We start from the raw sequence: 26,479 nt of genomic DNA, 5'->3' as shown, positions 1-26,479 counted from the left end.
CTCACTTGAACGCAGCCACTGCTCACCACGCCAACAGAAGTGAAGTAGGTCATTAGAAGGACGATCAACAACTCCCCAGGAACCGATTTTATCACCAACGAGGATCTCAAACATCTTCCTCAAAAACCATTAGTCTTGATTGGGAGGATCATCAATGGCTGGCTTCAGCAAGAATACTTCCCAGGAGCCTGGAGAGTGACACCCATTACACTCATCCCAAAGCCGACCAAAGACCTGCCGTAGCCCAATAATTATCGTGCCATTCTTCTTCTGCCGACTTTGGGGGAAAGATTTGAACGAATTCCACTGAAGAAAATTAATGCTGACCTGACTCAACAAGAGGTTATCTGCCCTGAAAAATTTGGTTTGCAGAGGCGCTTGTCACCAGAACTCCAACTCCTAAGCATTACTGCAGGGGTACATGAAAACTTTAATAAACGCAAGATGACAATTGGAGTGTTTTTAGATCTGTAAAAAGTGTAAAGATGACACGGAGAGCCCGCTGGTGGGTACGCCCAATGGAACTTCCCGACGCAGTACAGTTAAAGTATCTGCAGCAAAAAGTCAAAGACAAAGCACAGAAAATGTCCGACACAATAAACAACTTACGCGGCGCAACTCGGCAGTTGGACACGCTAGAAACAGTTGAACTGGACAGGTGGCGCAAGTATCAGGGTCACGGTCTATACTTCACGTCTAAGACAACCGACATCCCATCGCCACTCTATGCAGCTGCATACCACCTTCAGTGAACTACGCCCACCAACAACGCACATGCGAGGACTCAAATACGAGCCCTACTCCTGTCTTATATGAGTTATAAACAAAGAAGTGTACCCGTTTACCCTAAATCCCATACAAGCAACAAAATCAGCAAAGGCGATAGCGCTGGAGTTACCACACCTACTTAAAAAAAATCATACACAAAGAAACGAGACTGTCATTACCACTCGGGTGATTTATGTGAAAAATCTTCCGACGTGATCATGGCCTCACAACGGGAACTAACGAACTTTGAACGTGGAGTGGTAGTTGGAGCTACATGCATGGGACGTTCCATTTCGGAAATCGTTAGCTAATTCAATATTCCGATATACGCAGTGTAAAGAGTGTGCCGAGAACTCCAAATTCCAGGCATTACCTCCCACCACGGACAACGCAGTGGCCGACGACCTTCACTTAACGACCGAAAGCAGGGGCGTTCGTGTAGAGGTATCAGTGCTAAAAGACAAGCAAGATTGCGTAAAGTAACAACAGAACTTAATGTGGGACGTACGACGAACATATCCGTTAGATCAGTGTGGCGAAATGTAATTGGCTATGGCAGCAGACGGCCGATGCGAGTGCCTCTGCTAACGGTACATCATCTACAGCGTTCCTCCTGGGCTCGTAATCTTATCGGTTGTACCCTAGACGAGTGGAAAGCCGTGGCCTGGACATATTAGTCCGAATTTCAGTTGGTAAGAGCTGATGGTAGGGTTAGTGTGTAGCGCAGACCCCGCGAAGCCATGGACCCAAGTTTTCAACAAGGCGCTGTGCACGTTGGTGGTGACTCCATTATGGTATGCACTGTGCTGAACCGATCATGACTGGAAATGGCTGTTTGGCTACTTGAAGACGAATGGCAGCCTAATTTTTCCAAGTAACGATGGAATTTTTGTGGATGTGCAATGCTCTGTGTCACTGGGCCACAACTGATCGCAATTGGTTTGAGGAATGTTCTGGACAATTCGAGCGAGTGATCTGGACACCCATCGAACATTTATGAGACATAATCGAGAGGTCAGTTAATGCACAAAATCCTACACCGGCAATACTTTCGCAACTATTGACGGCTATAGAGGCAGAATGGCTCAATATTTGTGCAAGGGACTTCCAGCGACTTGCTGAGTCCATGTCACGGCGAGCTGCCGCACTACACCAGGCAAAAGTATGTCCGAAACGATATTAAAAGGATCCCATGACTTTTGTCACCTCACTGTATGTCAGAGGCTGCTACCCAGGCAGCTGATTTGTGTGTGTTGAACACACAAGGGTGTTTTTTAGGTTGGGTGACTCACCGACTAGTCCACTTAATGATAACTGTAGTAGATGGCAGAAGGCAGACCCAGAAGTGTCAGTAGAATATCCAAATAAACGCCGTCTAAATCGTAGCGATTAACTGCCACGGAATTCGCAAGAAACTATCAGAGTTTGAGGCGCTCCTAAAAGTAGTGCAGCTCACGTGATACTAGCTACATAAAACTGATTAGAACGCGGAATTGATAGCAATGATATTTTTGTGTAAAATTTAAGTATATTTCATCAGGTTACCTTCCATTCAGAAGACTGTTGCACGCAGCGACTGTTATGTTGACTTGTAAATAATAGATTTCAGCTATCAGTCGTCCTTTATAAATTTTATTGGAAGATCTAGGTTTCAGCTAGAAACTAGCCATTCTCAATGCACTATCATTTTTGATCAATGCATGTAATGCCTGTTGGTCAGGCTTCACAGGCCCGTTGATTCCTTCGGTGATGGCCGGTGTGGCAGAGCGGTTCTAGGCGCTTCAGTCTGTAACAGCTCGACCGCTACGGTCGCAAGTTCGAATCCTGCCTCGGGCTTGGATGTGTATGATGTCCTTAGGTTAGTTAGGTTTAACTAGTTCTAAGTTCTAGGGGACTGATGACCCCAGATGTTAAGTCCCATAGTGCTCAGAGCCATTTAGATTCCTTCCGTCGCCATACCCTTCTCACAACCACACGAGCAACAATTCTTCTTCCCTACAACTTCAGTGCCAGCTCTCTGTTCTTATCCTTCGTTTCACACTCCACGGTGGTACCGCGATCCGCGAAGGTTCACCCATTAATTGGAGCTGATCATCAAGCTGAAACCGCGTCAGCATCGTCTCCTGCAACTAGTCTCTTCAGTGCAAATTCACCAAAAGACGCTAACACCACCGCATCAGCATCACCCAGAAATTTCAATACATAATTTTTTCACTTAAATATGTTATTAACACGACTGTTACGTTCAAAAACTGTAGGCTGAAGAGCAGCTAATTCGTTGCTGCCAGCCTGTACCGAATTAGAGAATGAAATGACGATAAAGAAAAAACCCGAATTTATTTAGTTTGATTTGTGGTTTGGGTGCTTGTTGTTGTTGTGGTCTTCAGTCCAAAGACTAGTTTGATGCAGCTCTTCATGCTACCCTATTCTGCGCAAGCTTCTTCGTCTCCCAGTACCTACTGCAACCTACATCCTTCTGAATCTGCTCAGTGAATTCATCTCTTGGTCTCCCACTACGATTTTTACTCTCCACGCTGCCCTCCAATACTAAATTGGTGATCCCTTGGTGACTCAGAACATGTCCTACCAACCAATCCCTTCTTCTACTCAAGTTGTGCCACAAATTTCTCTGCTCCCCAATTCTATTCAATCGCTTCTGATTAGTTATGTGAACTACCCATCTAATCTTCAGCATTCTTCTGTAGCACCACATTTCGAAAGCTTCTATTCTCTTCTTGTCCAAACTATTTATCGTCCATGTTTCACTTCCTCACATGGCTACACTCCATACAAATTCTTCCAGAAATGACTTCCTGACATTTAAATCTATACTCGATGTTAACAAATTTCTATTCTTCACAAACGCTTTCCTTGCCATTGTCATTCTACATCATGTATCCTCTCTACTTCGACCATCATCAGTTATTTTGCTCCCCAAATAGCAAAACTCATTTACTACTTTAAGTGTCTCGTTTCCTAATGTATTTCCCTCAGTACCATGCGATTAAATTCGTGTACGTTCCATTATCCTCGTTCTGCTTTTGTTGATGTTCATCTTATATCCTCCTTTCAAGACACTGTCCATTCCTTTCAACTCCTCTTACAGGTCTTTTGCTGTCTCTGACAGAATTACAATGTCATCGGCGAACCTCAAAGTTTTTATTTATTTTCCATGGATTTTAATACCTACTCCTAATTTTTCTTTTGTTTCCTTTGCTGTTTGCTCAATATACAGATTGAATAACATCGGAGAAAGCCTACAACCCTGTCCCATTCCCTTCCCAACCACTGCTCCTCTTTCATGCCCCTCGACTGTTACAGCTGCCATCTGGTTCCTGTACAAATTGAAAATCGCCTTTCGCTCCCTGTATTTTACCCCTGCCACCTTCAGAGTTTTGTGCTTTTTCGATACATTTTGATTTCATTTCGTTTCTAACAAAAATGTCTAAAAAACGGTTGAGTCTTTCGGAAATTCCATCCGAAAGCGATGTGCGACCTAATTCTGATCGAGAGTGTCATGCATTAGGTCACTTCTCAGAATCCTTCATTCGCAGGGGCTTAAGCTTACTCCTCTGCAAAGCAAAACCACAGATGCAGAAATTTTGACAGTAAGCGGCGCAGGCGACCGTGTTTTTAAGCACCAAATCACACTTACTCCTAACAGTTCACGATTTAGCTTTAAACGTGTTCAGTTTGCTGTGACAAAAAGCGAAGCACACGGCCACACGCTACGTATTGCATGCGTGGACCTTGGTGTCAGTCGCTTCTCGCATCTTCAGCTCTATGCGGCTCTCTCCGACGTTAGTGAAGCAAACAAGCTCTCAATTAATGTCCACAATCATACTACTTCAAACGTTGTATACAAACTCCAAAATCAGTTCCACGTGTACTGAGCCTCGGGCACTGTTACAAATAAATACCCGGGAAACGCCCGGTTTCTCAGCTAATCCCACATATAACACTATAGGTGGCGAATGAGAACATAGGTCTCAAAATTGTAAAACATCGGGGGAAATACAGTGTAGCCTCTTGACGAGAAAAATGTTACTTCATCGCAGAGACTCACTGAAATTACTGAGAAAATACATCTTGAAAGAGATGGAGAGGCAGAGCAAAGAACCGCCAATAGATGTAAGTGGCATTAACTCCCTCGTTCGTCACTTTCGAACTTTTCTTTGAAGACTACAGCTACATTCAAGACGATTTGATTCAAAACATATGGGAAGAAGTGCAGTCTCATCCAAAGACAGTGTAACCGTAAAGTTGGGACTGAACACCCCACCAAGAATTAGTAAAAATGCTGTCACATTTACAGACGCCGCCAATCAGCATAAAAGAGCTGTCGATATGATGCAGAGTAATCCAAGAGGACCGCGACGAACAGCGAACTAGGACTGAGCCCTCACCGTTATGTGCACGGCGTGATCTAGTAGGTGTAATCTAGTAGCGCGAGAAGGCAGAAATCTGGCAGTGGATTACAACAAGTGTAGTCAACCTTTTTTACCTATCCCCCACTTCTGCGTCACTTTTACTAGCAAAATTTTGTAATTGCCTACCATTCCCACGGCAATGGTGATTTATAAAGTAGGGGAATTCATAAAGCAGAGTTGCAGTAAGTTGCAGCATATAATAATTATCACTTTCCAAATGCTTTATCTCAAAATGTAATAAAAACCTAATTAAAATGTTTCTAAATCCTACCGCCTACCACCCAACATGAAAGCAGGCACCGGGTCTACCAACACTGGACTAAACAGACACTAGCTAACATAGCTACAACAGCGTGAAACGGACACATCCCAGAAGACGCTCCATTCCCGGACAAATGCATACTACTGCCTCGTACAGAATTATATGCGCTACGTAAACAGTAAACGACCCGAAATAAGCCTCTAGGAGCGCTCCAAAATATTTCAAGACATAATTTTAACGGTTTTTAGTATTAACATGACCATACTAATTCAAAGAGATATAAATAAGATAAATGCAAAAAGTAATTTAAGATACTACAATGAGAAGTAACTACTTTAAGGGAAAACAAGTTTTGATTCGAGCAATAGATATCATAAAGAGATATAAGAATTATTTTTCTCTGATCTGCTCTCTATAATCAGGAAAGAACATCAGGCCGCTGAAGATGATTTAGGTAACAAGGAGGAGGAACTTATTCTAGTGTATTTCATACTTTTTTACTGAATGCTGTGAAGAAGCGACTTATACCCTACTTCAATGAAGCAAAGACAGCTTTCTTTCAGTATCCTGATTTTGATTTTCCAATAACAACTTTTTTAATTTAACTTAAGGTCGATCGAGATGACACAAAGTGGCAATCGAAGGGAGTAGCTATGAGGACAGAACGGAGACACAGAAAAATAAAATTTAGAAAAAAAAAGAACGAGAAAAGTGAGGAAGTGCCAGGTCACGAATCGAAAGGTCTCCTATTCGATTCCAATGCAGTCCTAGTGTATCTGTCTACTGCTTTTCACTCTTTCACCAACCATAAAAAAGTGGTAGGACACTGGACTTATATTCAGGAGCAATGTGGTTCCAACTATAAAATATCAAATATAATTAAGCGACGTGCGTATAATAACTTGTCAAAGTTAACAGGTACTGACATGAAGTTTGTTTCAATGTAATTTACGGCATCTTAAGTGTACATTGTAATTGAATTTTTTTCCCAACTGCGAGTTTGTCGCAAGCAGCGCTAACACTACATAAACTCCTACAAGCGCTGCATTATTCGGTTATGATAGGTTATCACTGATTCATTGTTCCTAAAGAAAGGAATGACTTATGATTTTACTTTTGTTTTGGATTGGACTACGGCGTTCAATGGGTGTAAGTATACTGAGTTAGCTAACAAACGGTTGTCTGTGAATAAATCTGGGATAATTAAGAAGGCAAAATACTTTTTTTCGTCAAAACCTACTGTCATAATTACCGCTGCAGATATACTGTATTCAGGCAATTATAATCCATAACGACTGATCGGGGTTTCAAGCCTGCTTGCGGTGTGGCTTTGTATGAGGAATAATTTTCACCGTGAAAGTCGTTTCATTAAATATAAATTCTGTCCTTATGTAGACCACTGATCGTTACTTCATGATGAGCGCTACCGTGCGTTGTAGTCTCCATCCCGTCAGAAGCGTTCCTCTGGACCCTTTTTCACGTTCCAGCATCACAAGCTGCAGCGGCGTGGAGCACACAGAATTCTACGGCGACCGAAGGATTTTGGAGCATATAGTGTGTTCTAACATGGCGAATTACCTCGAAGAGAACGGTCTATTGACACACAGACAACACGGATTTAGAAAACATCGTTCTTGTGCAACACAACTAGCTCTCTACTCACACGAAATGCTGACTGTTATCGACAAGGGATTTCGATTGATTTCATATTTCCAGGTTTCCAAAAGGCTTTTGCCACTGTACCTTGCAAGTGGCTTGTAATCAATTCGCGTGCTTTTGGAATATCATCTCAGTTACGCGACTGAATTCGTGATTTCCTGTCAGAGAGGTCACAGTACGTAGTTATGGACGGAAAGATATAGCGTAGAACAGAACTGGTTTCTGGCATCCCTCAAGGTAGTGTTATACGCCCCTGCAGTTCTTTATCAATATGAACGATTTAAGAGACAATCTGACTAGACGGCTTAGGTCGTTTGCAGATGATGTTGTCGTTTTTGTCTTCTGGTTAAGTCATCATGAGATCAAAATAAATTACCAAACGATTTATAAAAGATAACAGTATGGTGCGAAAACTGGCAGTTAACCCTAAATGAGTGCTAAAACGAATCCGTTAAACTTCTGTTACACGATAAATCAATCAAATCTAAAGGCCATAAAATCAACTAAATACCTACGAATCACAATTACGATCAACTTAAAGGGGAAAGAATCCATAGAACATGTTGGGAAGGCGAATCAAAGATTGCGTTTTATTGGCAGAACATTTACAAGGTGCAACAGATTTACTAAAGATGTGCCAACACTAAGTTTGTCCGTCCTCTTTCGGAGTTCTACTGCGCGGTGTAGGATCCTTACCAGATATGATTAACGGAGTACATCGAGAAAATTCAAAAAAGGGCAGCTAGTAACCGATATGTAAAATGTATAGTTACACTGTCACTCTCAGTCTAAAGAGAGCTTGTACAATGTAATTCTATACACGTATTTTCGCCGAACGGTCTATGGCGCTGCAGTCATGGACTGTGCGGCTGGTGCCGGCGGAGGTTCGAGTCCTCCCTCGGGCATGGGTGTGTGTGTTTGTCCTTAGGATAATTTAGGTTAAGTAGTGTGTAAGCTTAGGGACTGGTGACCTTAGTAGTTAAGTCACACAAGATTCCACGCACATTTGAGCATTTGAACACGTATTGCCGTCGGAGAAAGAAGAGAGTGGAACCTAGTGTCGGCACAGACCTGTTAATCTCGGGAAACCCTGAGGGGTGTCGGTACCCGTTATCTCTGTGTGAAAGGCGAAAGACGCTGAATTGTGTTACGTGCCATCACTCATTAAATACCGTCGAAAGGTTCGTAGAAGGACGTTGTGCTCTTGAATAGTATGCAGCTGGGTCTCCATCGTCTGCTGGTTGCATTAGGCCAATGAGAATTTCCTCCGCAGCCAGGAATCGAACCGACTACCATAGCGCTGAGTTCCTCCGCGTTTTGATATGCCGCTGGAGTAGCTCGTGGAGACGCAAATCACGTACTGACCTAACAAGTCGGAAGCAACAGTACGGAAAGGAAAGATACTGCCCCAGCATACAGATGAGCCGGAAAGTAACAGAAATAAGCGTCGCCAGCTCGGACTCTCCTTCCACCTGAATATCTGGAGCGGCAGACGCGCTACGTCGTAAATACAGGGTGTTAGATGTATAGGTACAGATACTGTGATCATTCATACCTTAATATCTATTATCTTCAGTGTGTTCGTTGTTTTTCTCTCTGCTACCAACAGTTTTCCCACAAACACTACACATGATTTACTGTTTGATATTTTCTGCGCAGTCGGAGCTGCGTCACGAAGTGGACTACACGTGTCTGATTTGAGTCCATGCGTCCACATTTCAATACCTGACCTGCTGCTCAGTGGGAAATAAACACTAACAGCTTGCTTGTGTTACGCGTACGTGGAGACACTAACCAACCTAATAGAAACCACTCGTAACAGCTATAATGGTTCGTCCGTAAATGAAGTAAATACTGATGTAATGTTGTTCAGTACACTGTCCTCAGTCATTAATAGGAATGTCTGCGCTATAGCTCTAATACTCTGTATCAGTACCACTATAGGTATGTCGTATTACTGCCCTATCTCTGCTGAAATGCCGATCTATGCGTTTCTGACTTGACACAAACCAGAGAATGCCTGAAAGTGTGAATTATTCGCTGGTAGCAGCAGACTGACGGAAATTATCTGTCACGACCATATAAGGGTTGGACAAATGTTTGGTAATACCAAAAACATAACACATTACAAAGCCTACTACGGTGTAGGAAAACCGCTGGCATTCTAAAGAGTTTCCAGTCGTCGCGGCATGGATAAATACAGGACTTTATGGTTTTCAAGAGCATCTTATATCACTGTTCCTGCAAGTCCAGATAATGATGATGGAGGTGGATAGCGATCACGCACTGTTTTCCCCAAAGTAGACCATGAGGGTTCTATAATACTGAGATCTGGTAACTGGGATGGCCACAGGAAATACGATAATTCGTCCTCGTCTCCAAAAAACTAGTCCTGGACGGTTCTAGTCGCGTGGCCCTGTCGTCTTGGAACACAGAATTACCTCATGGAATGGACCTGATCAGCCAAAACGGTCACATAATCTTCTTTTCCTGCTGACCAGGGTTGCCCTACCTCATTCGTGGATGTACTGGACTACTGCTATCCCATCTCTTTCGCGGTCGTCCAGGTAGACGTTTCCCTTGCTGTCGTCCATGTTTACAAATTTTAGCTAGTCGTGAAGGGTCCATCCTCTCCAAATGATCCCTCCACATAGTCATTGGCAGTAATGCGACTTTGCAGAGTAGCCATGACGCCCATAGAAAACCATGATATTGCTGCCAAAACTATCACCAAACCCCCATTATGTTTCACTGTTAGGACGTAAACTTGGCAAAAAATTGGAAACAGTGTGACAGAATACCCATCCAACTGAATCACATTCTTCTACTGCTCCACAGTCCAGGTTTTATGACTTCCGCACCACATTTTCGTGTTACGGGCTATTGCATCATTGCTGAATGGTTTTGGAATTCCAGCTCGCCGTGCCATTTCCGGGTTACAGTGCTCCCTTTGTGTTGATTTGATGTTGACAGTGTTCGCGAGTGTGACATTCAGTCCTGCCGTGAATTTTGCAGCTGTCGTTCTCTCATTTCTCATCACAATCCTCTTTAATGACCACCTGTTACGGTCACCCAACACACGCTTTCGTCCATGGTGTGATTTTGCGGATGGCGTTTTTCCTTTTTCTGTGTATGTGGTATATAGAGTTGTAAAACTACTGCAGGCTACCGTGCTTTCCTAGTAGCATTCGTCAGTTAAGGTCATACCCACATTACCTGGGAATTGGATGTGTTGCATACCTATCGGGCGTTACCTCACAACGATCGCTTCCTTTATATGCGACCAGTGTCTTACTACATTCTCGTAAAAACCGAATGCGTTGAGCAGTCTAGAAACTGAATGAGAATATATAAACGGCCAGGTAACCTACATAACATTTTTTTCTCTGTCTGTTACTTAAGAATAAACAGCATGTACAGCAAAACTGAAATCATCAATGTTTAATTCACATTTTGTTCGAAGATTTTTGATTTTTAACGTGAAACAGAGAGGTGTAGCAGTAAAAATATAGGAAAGAGCACAGCTTTATCATGCAGCACTGGAGAACGCAATTTCCTCAGCACAAAGGTACAATAAATACAAAACGTAAAACAAAAACATATCAAAAGTCGCGACAATATTTTGTCGAACCAAAATAAAACATGTTTCTATAAATCATAAATAACTTTCGCATTTATAAATAGGAATCTCTTGCCTTTGGTCATGATGAAGAGCGTTGAATAGAGAACAAAATAACAACAATTTTATGTCTGAGTGTGTAAACTGTACTTTAATCAAAAGTATGCTTCGATTACATAAAAACGCAAAATTCATGCGATCAGCTAATTTTTATTACTTATAAAATGCAATTTATATTCTGTAAGGATATAAAATTCAAAATGGACTAACACTGAATGAGGTACGGTTTTAATTATACGCTAAACCAAAAACCACAAAAACAAAAAACAAAAAAAAAAACAAAGAGAAGTTGTCGGCTCTCATATTCTCTCGCACACATTCCTTTATGTTTCTTTCCTTGCCAATTCTACCAATACTAACTGTAATCCCATCATTTACTACGTCATTTATGTAGTGTACCAAAACTACCGAACTTTAATTTTGGTAGAGCGCAACTCTAGCGATATACAGTATGAACATTAATAAAACCGACAAACATCAGTGATTGATTTCTGTCTGGAAATGGAGGAAAAAGGTTATATGAACTTGTGTTCGGAAATGCATCGTTCCCACGGTAGATGGCGCTGAGGAATGAAAGTAAATCTGACCACGTGACGCGTATTCCTTGTGTGTTGCAGGCTGTGTGATTGACGCAGCGTACTTTAAGCAACAGAATGGTTCTGATTTCATGTCTGGAACTAACCGAGATACTGTTTGTGTACGGCCAAGCAGATGGAAACGGTCTTGAGGCAGCACCGATATACCAGACCAAGTGCCCTCACGGACACAACCACTTAACACAAAATTCCAACCACTTTTCGGGCGTTTTCGCGATCATGGATTCCTTCAGACAGACGAACGTACAAGGAGGCGGTGGTCTGTGCGAACACCAGATTTGGAGGACCGAGTTCTGCAGGAGGCTGAGACGGCCTCTCGTACAAGCTCCAGGCAAGTGTCCCGCCAACGTAGTGTAAGCCAAAGTCCGATTACGGGTATCACAGGTGACAAACGCTACTACCCCTATCACCCGTATCGAGTGCTAAAGTTATCAGCAGCTGATTTCCCTCTACGGGAAGGATTTTGTTAACGGTTTTTGCACCAGATATTGACAATTATAGGGTTTATGTCATCAGTCCTCTTTACCGACGTAGCAACCTTTACCAGAACTGACATCGTCAATTTGCATAATTGTCATCTGTGGGCTGCAGACAATCCACGAGGAATGGTTGAGGCGGCTCATTAGCATCAGTGTGTGAGCAGGGATTCTTGGCGAACACATGCTTGCACACGTTATTAATCCACAACGCCTCGACGGAGGAACTTAGCTGGACTTCCTGCGGAATACTCCGTGGTCTGCTTGAGAATTTGCAGTACTACTTGTTATGTGGTTCCTGCATGACGCAGCAGCACTCCACTTCGTCATTGCAGTTCGCCGATATTGTTATATCTTCCCCGGACGTCGGATATGGCACGGAGGCCGGACTTAAACCCCCTGGATTTTTACGTCTGCGGGTATCTGAAAGCTTTGTGTAGGCTGAACCAGTTCCCGAAGTGTAAACTCTTCAACAGCGCGTTCACTACGTGTATGCAGCAGTTCGGACAGAGAACGTGCTAAAGTGCGGAAGTTCATGATGCGACATGTGAACACGTGCATTGCATTCCATGGAGATCACTTTGAACTCCTGCTGAAACGTGGATGCGATGCAGTTCGGTTGTGTGTTCCGGGACGATATGCTGTCTTTACAAGCATACCGTCCATTACCTGACACATGTTCATCGGATTTTTTTTTCCTCGACTTACAGTCAGAAATCCATCCTGGAGTTTGTCGGTTTTACGAGGGTTGTCCAGAAGTTCCGATCAGTCGCTAAATGGAATCCTGAGTGAAAATCAGAAACATTTTATTTGCAAGAGTTTGCTGCACTTTCCAGATACTTCTCTACATAGTCGCCGCTCCGACTTAGACATTTGTCCGAAAATTCTCTACGCTGGTCTATAGCGCGTCGCCTGCGCCCAAGTGTTGTCTTCGTATCCAGCGTTTCCTGTGAACAGAGATGATACTCAGGACGAGCCAATTAGGGCTGCGTTGTGGGTGATCGAACACCTCCCATCGAAAAGGCAGCAGGAGCGTCTTCACTGCCCCTGCAAAGTGCGGCTGAGAATCGCCATGAAGAAGGAAGTGGGTGGCAGTTGTGTTAGGTGGGCTGCACTCATTACGGCGGAGCCTCTCAGTAGACCCTTCTACTTGGCGGGAGACATTGTTGTTCTAGGCACCTTTACTCGCTCACAGTGCACTCACAACTGAAAAGAGCGTCTTGACGCGATCGACGGTCATACTAGAAAGACTACCCAACACATCTGTGCAAAGCTTCATCGGGTTTTCACTGTGGTGTCCATATCGCCACCGATCGGAACTTACTTTCTGGACAACCCTCGTAGTAACGTTCACCTTGTATATCTTCGATACAGTGCGTCTTGAAACACCAATACTTCGGCTATCTTGGTTATGGAAGAGCCTACTGTTTTCCCAACTTCAAATTCATTTATCTGCGACATAATGCAGTCTCAACTACCATTTTTCTGACCACGACTCTTCTTAACACGTGTTGAGGGCGTGGCACACGTGCCGTTCATGGTCAGATACAAGAGTGACACCAGAAGGTTTGACTAGCGTTTGTATTTCTGTTCAAGCGTGCATTTTTCACGGCGTTCTCATATTTTCGTTCAATCCGTGTATCTTCCAGTGAAAACCAATAAATACAAATGGCTACTTGGTAATCTTCTCAAACGTTACTGGCGTGTAAATGGGCCAGGATTTCTGTTCCTAATGCTTCTTCACAAGTGAGATATCAGATAACACTGTTACCACACAACTGCTGTACTGCAAAGATGATTAACACAGATACTAAAACTGCAGGTGTCTGGAATCAGCCGAAATTTCTAACATCTAAGACGAACAACCGTAGATAGAGGTAGACAGACTGACTACTTTGTTGTAAACTTCTCAACAATTTTCAATTAAATTGCACACCTACTGAAAAAATAGATTCTTGAGGGATATCTAACGACTTTCGCGGTAGTGAGTAATTTATGGTGCAGCCTCGAGGTCAGCGTCTCTCACTGTTATGTGGAAGGCGCGAGTTCGGTTCTTAGTATTGCCAGAGATATTTCCGTGGTGGGAGGTCTGGAACGTGGTGCGTTCAGGCTGGTAATGCCAGGCCATATAAGGCGCTACTCGAACGAGAAGTACAGGTAGCTACTCAAAGGTCTGAACGCCGACAACGAACGGGAGAGCGGTGTGCTGATCCCTCGCCCATCCATACCGAACACCAATAACGGTACTGCCATAGAATGGCACACATCTGAGTCGTTCCCGATTATCGCGTCTGGGCCAAACGCGGAGCTTTTCCTTGCTTGCTTTAATGAGGCGTATCACAGGGCAATACACCCTACATCATAAATCAATGATTTAGGGAATAGCGGATAAGTTGGTGTTCAAAGTTGTTGTCATTCTGTAATATGATTGAATTAACAATTACTGTTATAGTAAATTACAAAATTAATAACTCGTACAGAATTATCAATTTATAAATTTCGAACCTATGTGTCGTTCCTGATCGAGTTGGAGTAAGCAAGGATAAATACTGTTTTGTAATACACTGACAGCAGTCACGGGATACCTTCTAATATCGTGTCGGACCTTCTTTTGTCCGGCGTAGTGCAGTAGGTCGATGTTATATGGATTCAACAAGTCGTTGGCAGTCCGCTGCAGAAATATTGAACCACGCTGCCTCAATAGCCGTCCATAACTGCGAAACTGTTTCCCGTGCACGATTTTGTGCATGAACTGACTTCTCAGTTTTGTCCCATAAATGTACGATGGGATTTATGTCAGGCGAACAGTGTGGCCAAATCCTTCGCTCAAATTGTCCAGAATGTTCTTCAAACCAGTATAGCCATGTAAAATATTTAATTATGCAAGACTATGTATCGGGGAAATCAACGATGATGTCGATTTAACAATAGAGTAATACAGATTTTCCAATAGCGGACTACGTCTTCAAAATACCAAAATACATACCATTAGCGTAACATCTTTGTCTTCTCTACCAAAGGAATCTGAGAACAGCTGCTGTGTGTGAGGCCGTCGACTTCCTCACGGCGTGCAACGACTTTTTTTCTCTCTACATAACTGGAGTCGAACTGAAGCTGTCTAAGCGTGCTGTCAAAGATCTTCACGCCTAACTACAACATTACGGCCGCGAAGTCTCACCAAAATATAAAGGAAAGTTCTTTCCGAGTCTGTGTCCATCTTAATCTATTACATTGAATGTTCCAGATTCGTGGGAACGAAATTAACTGTTTCAGAATTCATGCAAAAAAGTAACGAGAATTCTGCTCTCTTATTTCAATACTCGCGTGATCCCGGCACTGACAGTCGGATTAGAAAATTCACCCTGCTCAACGCTCATTTACATTCTACTCATTAATTCGACTGTCGTGCTAAACAATGCCATGACGTGCAGTGCAAGAGGAAATTAGATACTGTATTAACCTAACTTTAAAGTACGTGCAATTCGCTATAGAGAAAGACATAAGCTACAAAAACTGATGCATTATCCCATATGGTGGCAACATTTCGGATAGCCACGCAAGAAGTTAAATTCTCGTAACTACACTCATACACCTTATAACACAAACAGCATACCAAAATTTTCGTTCAGTAGTGAAGACAAATTGCAAGCCTTGATACAGAGTGACATGTACAAAACCAACTGCAAGTACTGTGGAAAAGTAGGTCTACGTGCCGGTCAGTTCTGTGGCAATAAGGGGGTTATTTAAACATGAGGAAAGCTGAAGTTAAGAAAGAAAGATTCAGCCGTTGCTCACCATCTTTTAACACAAAACCACTCGCATGGTGTAAAATGAGATGTTTTACATTATATAAAAGAAAGCCGAAAGATGATATTACTGGAAATAATGCAAATCGACGAAAGTAATTATGAGAGACTGCCAGCTTAGTTTCAAATGACCAATGTCAGTTTCCTTTTCCCCCTTTGTTACATTAATTTTTAGTTACAACTACCATATTACAATTGTAAATTCAACTTTGTCATTAGTTGTTAAATGTATCTCCACAAAAAGCTCAGTTTTCTTTTTCAGTTAACGTAACTACCTCTGCGTGAAGTAAATAATATAATACTTTGCTATACAGAGACTGTACACGTCATCGCCGGCCGAAGTGGTCGAGCGGTTCTAGGCGCTACAGTCTGGAGCCGCGCGACCGCTACGGTCGCAGTTTCGAATACTGCCTCGGGCATGGATGTGTGTGTGATGTCCTTAGGCTAGTTAGGTTTAAGTAGTTCTAGCGGACTGATGACCTCAGATGTTAAGTCCCATAGTGCTCAGAGGCATTTGAACCACGTCATTATTTTGGTGCCTTTTGCATCTTCTGGGTAAATAATATCTATGTAGTCGCACATCACTTTACCTGTGTTTGTGACATTCTGCTGTCACCTGGTAATGGCCTACGAAGCAGAAAGTCGGTTTGTAACCAAGTATCTGTAATTTTCCAGAACACTGGGAAGCTATTCCTGTTTAATATTGCTATCATGCTTTGCCGAGCACCGACGGAAAATTCAGGTAATAATATATTGCTCTTATTTTTAAAATGCTAGATATTTTTGAGTGATTATTTTATTCATAGCTGTTATTTTTTCAGCAACTGTAATATATATAAAATTCAGTCATCAGGTGCACAGTCATTTTTATTTCGATTTACCGATTCGATAAAATTTATTTGTCTTCAGAATCCTACAAATTCAGGGAATCTATAAATCATTTGACCTTGGCCAAGCATTTATGTAAAGTATAAGAAATGCATTACAGAAATTTACTTAGCATTGATTTAGTGCATGTCGTATCTCCTTCTCAGACGCGCAAAGCCATGAAATGTCCAAAACTGTATATATTGTATGTGATTATTGTAAACACAGTTTGGTAAACTGTTTTTTTTTCAGTAAATGAATCATCTATGTACATGTGAACTTGATAACTTAAAGTATACAGCGATCTTAAAGGTGATATCAAGCCAGCCTTGTACAACAATTTGTCAAAATAAAACCAACAAGGGTGTAAAGTCCTGTACCCTCAATAAAAACGGCGTCACTATTAAGAAATACAATACAATTCCATTTTTACGTGACATTTCATATCGTATACAGCTAATTTGTTTAAGAAATATGAATTCGCTGTATCGCTTACCACCATTAACATAACTAAGTTGCGCTTTATACACAGTGAGAAATCTCCAGCTAGTTCTCGAAGCTAGAGTGTATAAAATATTATGTTTACGCAGGAGAGACAGGGAGGGCATTTAAGACCCGTCTTCAAGAGCACTTGCTCAACAAAAACGGTGAGAATTCACGTAACTCTACTTTTGAAGAACTACTTGAAAATAAGAAATAAACTCTTCCTCCTCGATCCCTGTTCAACATGGAAATTTTGCATATAGTTGAAAAGGGTTACAAAATGAACATTTTAGAAAAATCTGAAATATATAAACATTCATACCTAAATTCAAAAGATTTGTTGAATGGTCATCTTGCTTTAAAACACAGACATTATTTTTATTGTATGTCATCCCTTATGTGAAAGTCAGCTCATTCCCTTTCAGATTTTAGAACTATGAGCCACTTTTTCTAATTTATCATATATAGCTTCCTTATGTACCTGACTAAACCAGAGGTAGTACAGAGCTTCAGGGAGAGTATAAGGGAACAATTGACAGGAATGGGGGAAAGAAATACATTAGCAGAAGAATGGGTAGCTTTGAGGAATGAAGTAGTGAAAGCAGCAGAGGATAAAGTAGGTAAAACGACGAGGGTTAGTAGAAATCCTTGGGTAACAGAAGAAATATTGAATTTAATTGAAGAAAGAAGAAAATATAAAAATGCAGTAAATGAAGCAGGCAAAAAGGAATACAAACGTCTCAAAAATAAGATCGACAGAAAGTGCAAAATGGCTAAGCAGGGACGGCTAGAGGACAAATGTAAGGATGTAGAGGCTTATCTCACTAGGGGTAAGATAGATACTGCCTACAGGAAAATTAAAGAGACCTTTGGAGAAAAGAGAACCATTTGTATGAATATCAAGAGCTCAGATGGAAACGCAGTTCTATGCAAAGAAGGGAAAGAAGAAAGGTGGGAGGAGTGTATAGAGGGTCTATACAAGGGCAATGTACTTGAGGACAATATTATGGAGATGGAAGAGGATGTAGATGAAGATGAAATGGGAGATATGTACTGCGTGAAGAGTTTGACATATCACTGAAAGAACTGAGTCGAAACAAGGCCCCGGGAGTAGATAACATTCCACTAGAACTACTGACAGTCCTGGGAGAGCCATTCCTGACAAAACTCTACCATCTGGTGAGCAAGATGTATGAGAAAGGCAAAATACCTTGAGACTTCAAGAAGAATATAATAATTCCAATCCCAATGAAAGCAGCTGTTGAGAGACGTGAAAATTACGGAACTATGAGTCTAATACGCCACGGCTGCAAAATACCAACACGAATTCTTTACAGACGAATGGAAAAACTGGTACAATCCGACCTCGTGGAATACCAGTTTGGATTCCGTAGAAATGATGGAACACCTGAGGCAATACTGACCCTACGACTTATCTTAGAAGAAAGATTAAGGAAAGGAAAAACCTACGTTTCTAGCATTTGTAGACTCAGAGAAAGCTTTTGACAATGTTGACTTTAATACTCTCTTTTTCAAATTCTAAAGGTGCAGGGGTCACATACAGGGAGCGAAAGGCTATTTACAATTTGTACAGAAATGAGATGGCAGTTATAAGAGCGGAGGGGCGCGAAAGGGAAGCAGTGGTTGGGAAAGGAGTGAGACAGGGTTGTAGCCTCTCCCTGATGTTACTCAATCTGTATATTGAGCAAGCAGTAAGGGAAACAAAAGAAAATTTCGGAGAAGGTATTAAAATCCATGGAGATTAAACAAAAAATTTGAGGTTCGCCGATGACATTGTAATTCTGTCAGAGACAGCAAGAGACTTGGAAGAGCAATTGAACGGAATGCACAGTGTCTTGAAAGGAGAATATAAGATGAACATAACAAAAGCAAAACGAGAATAATGGAATGTAGTGGAATTAAGTCGGGTGATGCTGAGGGAATTAGTTTAGGAAATGAGACACTTAAAGTAGTAAAGGAGTTTTGCTATTTGGGGAGCAAAATAACTGATGATGGTCGAAGTAGAGAGGATATGCGTTTCTTAAGAAGAGAATTTTGTTAACATCGAGTATAGGTTTAAGCGTCAGGAAGTCGTTTCTGAAAGTATTTGTATGGAAGTGAAACATGGACAATAAATAGTTTGGACAAGAAGAGAATGGAAGCTTTCGAAATGTGGTGCTACAGAAGAATTCTGAAGATTAGATTGGTAGATCACATAACTAATGAGGAGGTATTGAATAGAATTGGGGAGAAGAGGAGTTTGTAGCACAACTTGACTAGAAGAAGGGATCGGTTGATAAGACATGTTCTAAGGCATCAAGGGATACCAATTTAGTATTGGAGGGCAGCGTGGAGGGTAAAAATCGTAGAGTGAGACGAAGAAATGAATACACAAAGCAGATTCAGAAGGACGTAGGTTGCAGTAGGTACTGGGAGATGAAGAAGTTTGCCCAGGATAGAGTAGCATGGAGAGTTGCATCAAATCAGTCTCAGGACTGAAGACCACAACAGCAACAACATGTACCTGAGCTATGCTTGTTATATGTTTTTATATATTCTCTTGATGCTGACACAACTAGTTGAGATATACGTTTATTCGATTCATTTACTGTAAACGATCAATCAGTCAATGTGTGTTTACGACAATGACATAAAATATGTATAGTTTTGGACATTTCGTAGCATTATGCCCCTGTGACGAAGATATTCGCACCTGCTAAACCAATAGTAAGTAAGTTTCTGTAATACACTTCTTATACTTTACGTAAATATTTGGCCATAGTCTAATCATTTATACTATCCCTAATTGTGTAGGCTTCCAAAGATGACAAAGCGAAATAACAATCTATGTGCAACGATGACTGAATTTCATTCTGAAACACCTGTGAGTCGTTAAAAGTGAGGGGGATGTCAAGCTACATTTTCAAGATCGGGGGGATGGGGGAGGGAGGCGGGCAGTAACAAACTGTCACGCCCCTCCAGAACGGAACCATAGAGCGGTGCCTGACGACAGGAATCTGCATTGACGCAGAAGTTGCCTGCGCAGAGAGCAGCGCTCTCCCCACGCAGGTAGCACAGTGAGCAACGTGTGGAGACGCCTGCGGCAGAGACTCACCTGCTAGCGCCATGCTGTCAGTCGGCTGCTGTCGTCGCGCTGCGGTCTTAATTGTGAGCAGCCCCGGGCCCCGCTCGTTATATACCTCGCCGAGCGCCCGCCAAGGGCTGCATAACGGGGGCGCCGTGCCGACCCGCTAACGAGTGACCTGGTTGACGGCGCACCCCCTTCCGTCATTCACCAGCGGCCCACCTAATGCGCACGCAGCGACTCCCATTATTGTTTGTTGACCTGACCTGAGCACGATCCTCGGGAGAAATCAACAGGGAAACATCTTACAGCAAGCAGTAAAATTTTAGAGTGTTAAAGGGATATAAAAAGAAACCATTTTTATGTGTGACGAAGGGTACTACCTGTGCGAAGCCGCAGCTAGTACGTCTGAAATAGTGGTTCCCAATCCGATTCTAATAAGCCCTGAGAGAGTTAAATGAAATTTTGTTAGAAATAAACAGAAAGAAAGGCTGATTATAGATTAGAAACGAGTCTAATTTTTCTAAAGTCAATTATCTTATCAGTGTTTCATTACACTCTAACATTTGCTGCTTAATTTGAAGGGCTTATTGCAATAGTGTTACAAGTCCATTACCTCCACTTTTCTGCTTCTGATACTAATGGTCCAAACAAACAGAAAGAAAGCTTCATCTCTAGCAAGAAGCCATATGCTTGAATATTTCTAATATTTCAACTGCAGATTTTTCAGCGCTCATTTAACTTTAGGACACTGTATCTCAGAAAGAACAAAAGTGGACTTGTGCCACTCACTATTGAAGTAAGCCCTTCATTTACCATTGTCACTAATTTGACACAGATAGCTTTAGCCTTTTCCATGCATTATATTTCCCAGTGATTTACGTGTCAGCCAGCCCCTGAATATTTTCCATTGCTTTCCATCCTCATTTTCTTACGAATTTGTCGATCTTTCTTCATGTTTCTGAATAAAGAAAGGGTATCATTCCTCCAGATACCGACCATTCGACTAGCTATGTGCCTCGCCCTCCTCCATTTTTTATTCCATTCTGATTCCTTATCCATTTTTTTCTTTTCCTATCGCTCCTAGTAATCCCCAACACGCATCCCTCAATCCCTCGCTGAGCGATCACCAGTTTTTTAATGCTTCTAGTATTCAAAGCAGATGTCCCACTGCAGTAAGTAAACACTGGTAATACAAATTTGCTTGAAACTTTCGTTTTCAAACACCTCCGTTTTAAACACTGTACTCTCCTTACCAAACACACGTGGGTCGTTTTTCGTCTCATATTTATTTATTTTGGTATCCATACAGTCAGTACTTGTCATTGTCAGACTTTCAAGTACCATCTATTTTCCTGACTCGAAAAATGTGAATATCTAGTCATAGCATCATTGTTAGTGAACGAAGCAATATTTTCAATTAGTGCGAGCCGAGTCTAAGTACAATTTCTTCGACACCTCGATCACAATAAACACAAAAGAGATTTTCATAAAATGGAAAGATAATTCCATAACTTGTAGTTAAGAAAGCAGGTAAGTTACTGTATCAGTAACTGAAACAAAAGGAGGCATCTAATGAAACTGTAGCATGACCTACAATCTTTGTTGACCGATGTCAAACCGAAACCAAGAAAGACTAACAGAAATAAACACTTCTATCTCACTGGCGCACTATTTCTCGATTTAATAAAAGACCTACAAAACGCAGATTAGTAGGAAAAATAATCATGCGATGTTCGAATGCATTATCATTGACGCTGTTTGACGCAATCCATTAAATGTCTTGGCGTAACGTTGCAAAGCTACCTGAAACACAGCTTAGGACGGACGGTAGTGTGGTTGGCCCACGGTCGACTTCCGTTTATTGGGAGGATTACAGGAAAATGTACCTCATCTATAAAGGAGATCCTGTATAGAATACTAATGTGACACACTCTTGAGTACTGCTTGAGTGTCTGGGAGACCCACGCGCTTAAAGGGAGACGTCGGAGCAATTCAGAGGCGTGCTGCTGGCTTTGTCACTGATAGTTTCGTTCAACTCGCGAATATCACAGAAACACTTCATGAACCCAAATGCAATTCCTTCAATGGAAAACGATTTTCTTTTCGTTGAAAATTACAGAAAAAGGTTAGGGAATCGGTAGTTGCCGCTCAATGCAGAACAGTTGTAGTGCAAACTACATACACTACTGACCATTAAATTTGCTACACCACGGAGATGACGTGCTACAGACGCGAAATTTAACCGACAGGAAGAAGATGCTGTGATATGCAAGTGATTAGCTTTTCAGAGCATTCACACAAGGTTGGCGCCGGTGGCGACACCTACAACGTGCTGACATCAGGAAAGTTTCAAACCCATTTCTCATACACAAACAGCAGTTGACGGGCGTTGCCTGGTAAAACGTTGTTGTGATGCCTCGTGTAAGGAACAGAAATGCGTACCATCACGTTTCCGACTTTGATAAAGGTCGGATTGTAGCCTATCGCGATTGCGGTTTATCGTATCGCGACATTGCTGCTCGCGTTGGTCGAGATCCAATGACTGTTAGCAGAATATGAAATCGGTGGGTTCAAGGGGATAATATGGAACGCAGTGCTGGATCCCAACGGCCTCGTAGGACTAGTAGTCGAGATGACAGGCATCTTATCCGCATGGCTGTAACGGATCGTGCAGCCACGTCTCGATCCCTGAGTCAACAGATGAGGACGTTTGCAAGACAACAACCATCTATACGAACAGTTCGACAACGTTTGCAGCAGAGCAGCATGGACTATCAGCTCGGAGTCCATGGCTGCGGTTACCCTTGACCCTGCATCACAGACAGGAGCGCCTGCGATTGTGTACTCAACGACGAACCTGAGTGCACGAATGGCCAAATATCATTTTTTCGGATGAATCCAGGTTCTGTTTACAGCATCATGATGTTCGCATCCGTGTTTGGCGACATCGCAGTGAACGCACATTGGAAGCGTGTATTCGTCATCGCCATACTGGCGTATCACCCGGCGTGATGGTATGGGGTGCCATTGGTTACACGTCTCTGTCACCTCTTGTTCGCATTGACTGCACTTTGAACAGTGGACGTTACATTTCAGATGTGGTACGACCCGTGGCTCCACCCTTCATTCGATCCCTGCGAAACCCTACATTTCAGCAGGATAGTGCACGACAGCATGTTGCAGGTCCTGTTCGGGCCTTTCTGGATGCAGAAAATGTTCGACCGCTGCCCTGGCCTACACATTCTCCAGATGTCTCACCAATTGAAAACGTCTGGTCAATGGTGGCCGAGCAACTGGCTCGTAACAATACGCAGTCACTACTCTTGATGAACTGTGTTATCGTGTTGAAGCTGTATGGGCAGCTGTACCTGTACACACCATCCAAGCTCTGTTTGACTCAATGTCCAGGCGTAGCGAGGTTCTTATTACGGCCAGAGGTGGTTGTTCTGGGTTCTGATTTCTCAGATCTATGCACCCAAATTGCGTGAAAACGTAATCACATGTCAGTTTTGGTATAATATATTTGTCCAATGAATACCCGTTTATCATCTGCATTTCTTCTTGTTGTAGCAATTTTAATGGCCAGTAGTGTATATTTCACCTTAGGACCACAATGACAAAATAGAGAACTTCTGGTTCGTACGGAAGCGTATAGAGAGTCGGTTTTCCCTCGCTCTGTTCACCAATGGAACAGGAAATGGAGTGACTAGTAACGGTGGAAACCTCCATCATGCGACGAATGGTTGCTTGCGGAGTATGTATGTAACAGAGAGAAGACCGAAATCCACAATTCAGTCTTTCGAAGTTGTTTCACCGCGAAAGATCGTACAAACGTCGAATTGGCAGATACTGAGGTAACCGATCGTGGAACAGAAAAGTAACTACAATCGCTTAGTGTTGGAAAGGCATCAGGACCACAAGAGATACCTATAAGATTCTACAAAGATTATGCGAGAAAGCTTGCTCCTGCTCTAGCAGCAGTTTACGTAGATGGCTGGAGCAATGAAGGGTACCTGGCGACTGGGAAAAAGCACAGGTCATCCTCGTTTTCATGAATGGTCTCAGAAGAGATGTACATAGTGATAGGCCTATATCGTCCATCTGTTGTAGAATTATAGAATATGTTTTGTGCTCGCGCATTATGATGTTTTCGGAAAACGAAAATCTCCTTTCTATAAATCAGCATGAGTTCAGCAAATAGAGATGTTGGAAACTCAGCTCACTCTGTTTCTCCAAGAGATTTTTTTTATTCCTTTGTTTCGGGACGTCCCAATGCAGACGTCTCAGCGCTGGAAGCGTCACACTGCAGTTTGTTTTGACAATTCAGAGTATTCTAAGTCACACCGTTGTACGAAGTTACATAACCTTAACAAAGGACAGATTCCCACATGAAACAAATTTTATGTCCACAGTACACCGAAACGAGTAAACAAGACGAAAATATAACAAAGGATACAGTGAGACAGTAAGCCATAAAAATCATACTGGTAACACAGTAAGAAATGATAAATCGCCTTTGGTACACATTTGAGATATTCGCAATTCAATCCATATCAGTGACTATATATCTCAATTAGCATTAAATTGATCTTTTTTATGTCCTGTAACAGTCGTCGGTAATCATAGCTCTGTAGAGAACGGCGCTCAGATTGACACCGTGTTCCTTGACCTCAGGAAGACATTGTGGGATCCTTACCAGGTGGGATTGACGGAGGACATCGAATGGGTGCAAAAAAAGGGCAGCTCGTTTTGTATTATCACGTAATAGGGGAGAGAGTGTGGCAGATATGATACGCGAATTGGGATGGAAGTCATTACAGCAAAGACATTTTTCGTCGCGGCGAGACCTTTTTACGAAATTTCAGTCACCAATTTTCTCTTCCGATTGCGAAAATATTTTGTTGAGCCAAACCTACATAGGTAGGAATGATCATCAAAATAAAATAAGAGAAATCAGAGCTCGAACAGAAAGGTTTAGGTGTTCGTTTTTCCCGCGCGCTGTTAGGGAGTGGAATGGTAGAGAGATAGTATGATCGTGGTTCGATGAACCCTCTGCCAAGCACTTAAATGTGAATTGCAGAGTAGTCATGTAGATGTAGATGTAGATGACCCCGTCTCGCACTACAGTTTAATCAAAAAATAAGAGGTGCCGACTGAAGAGTGTTTTGCAGATGGAACTCAACACGTCCCTCTAAAAGGAACAATATCCACAGATGGAGAGTTAATTTCGGGAGTATTCCGAGAAAGTCTGATAAGACCGTTATTGTTTACAATGTACGTAAATGATATACACTCCTGGAAATGGAAAAAAGAACACATTGACACCGATGTGTCAGACCCACCATACTTGCTCCGGACACTGCGAGAGAGCTGTACAAGCAATGATCACACGCACGGCACAGCGGACACACCAGGAACCGCGGTGTTGGCCGTCGAATGGCGCTAGCTGCGCAACATTTGTGCACCGCCGCCGTCAGTGTCAGCCAGTTTGCCGTGGCATACGGAGCTCCATCGCAGTCTGTAACACTGGTAGCATGCCGCGACAGTATGGACGTGAACCGTATGTGCAGTTGACGGACTTTGAGCGAGGGCGTATAGTGGGCATGCGGGAGGCCGGGTGGACGTACCGCCGCATTGCTCAACACGTGGGGCGTGAGGTCTCCACAGTACATCGATGTTTTCGCCAGTGGTCGGCGGAAGGTGCACGTGCCCGTCGACCTGGGACCGGACCGCAGCGACGTACGGATGCACGCCAAGACCGTAGGATCCTACGCAGTGCCGTAGGGGACCGCACCACCACTTCCCAGCAAATAAGGGACACTGTTGCTCCTGGGGTATCGGCGAGGACCATTCGCAACCGTCTCCATGAAGCTGGGCTACGGTCCCGCACACCGTTAGGCCGTCTTCCGCTCACACGCAGCCCGCCTCCAGTGGCGTCGCGACAGGCGTGAATGGAGGGACGAATGGAGACGTGTCGTCTTCAGCGATGAGAGTCGCTTCTGCCTTGGTGCCAATGATGGTCGTATGCGTGTTTGGCGCCGTGCAGGTGAGCGCCACAATCAGGACTGCATACGAGCGAGGCACACAGGACCAACACCCGGCATCATGGTGTGGGGAGCGATCTCCTAGACTGGCCGTACACCTCAGGTGATCGTCGAGGGGACACTGAATAGTGCACGGTACATCCAAACCGTCATCGAACCCATCGTTCTACCATTCCTAGACCGGCAAGGGAACTTGCTGTTCCAACAGGACAATGCACGTCCGCATGTATCCCGTGCCACCCAACGTGCTCTAGAAGGTGTAAGTCAACTACCCTGGCCAGCAAGATCTCCGGATCTGTCCCCCATTGAGCATGTTTGGGA

At 42.9% G+C, this 26,479-nt stretch overlaps 1 protein-coding gene across 1 annotated transcript in view; it reads right to left on the bottom strand.

Annotated features, from left to right (window-relative positions):
- Positions 1-20,179, bottom strand: part of LOC126278459 (uncharacterized) — a 50,042-nt gene extending 29,863 nt beyond the window's left edge. Inside the window, exon 1 of the mRNA XM_049978591.1 lies at positions 20,142-20,179. Coding sequence (XP_049834548.1) covers positions 20,142-20,154 — 13 coding nt within the window. The 5' untranslated portion in view covers positions 20,155-20,179. The remainder of the gene's footprint in view (positions 1-20,141) is intronic.
- Between the last annotated feature and the right edge of the window lie 6,300 nt (positions 20,180-26,479).

This window comes from Schistocerca gregaria, chromosome 6 (genome assembly GCF_023897955.1).
Source record: "Schistocerca gregaria isolate iqSchGreg1 chromosome 6, iqSchGreg1.2, whole genome shotgun sequence".
Lineage (NCBI taxonomy): Eukaryota > Metazoa > Arthropoda > Insecta > Orthoptera > Acrididae > Schistocerca > Schistocerca gregaria.
The sequence above is the reverse complement of the archived record's forward strand: the minus strand, read 5'-3'. Positions and strand labels throughout refer to the sequence as shown.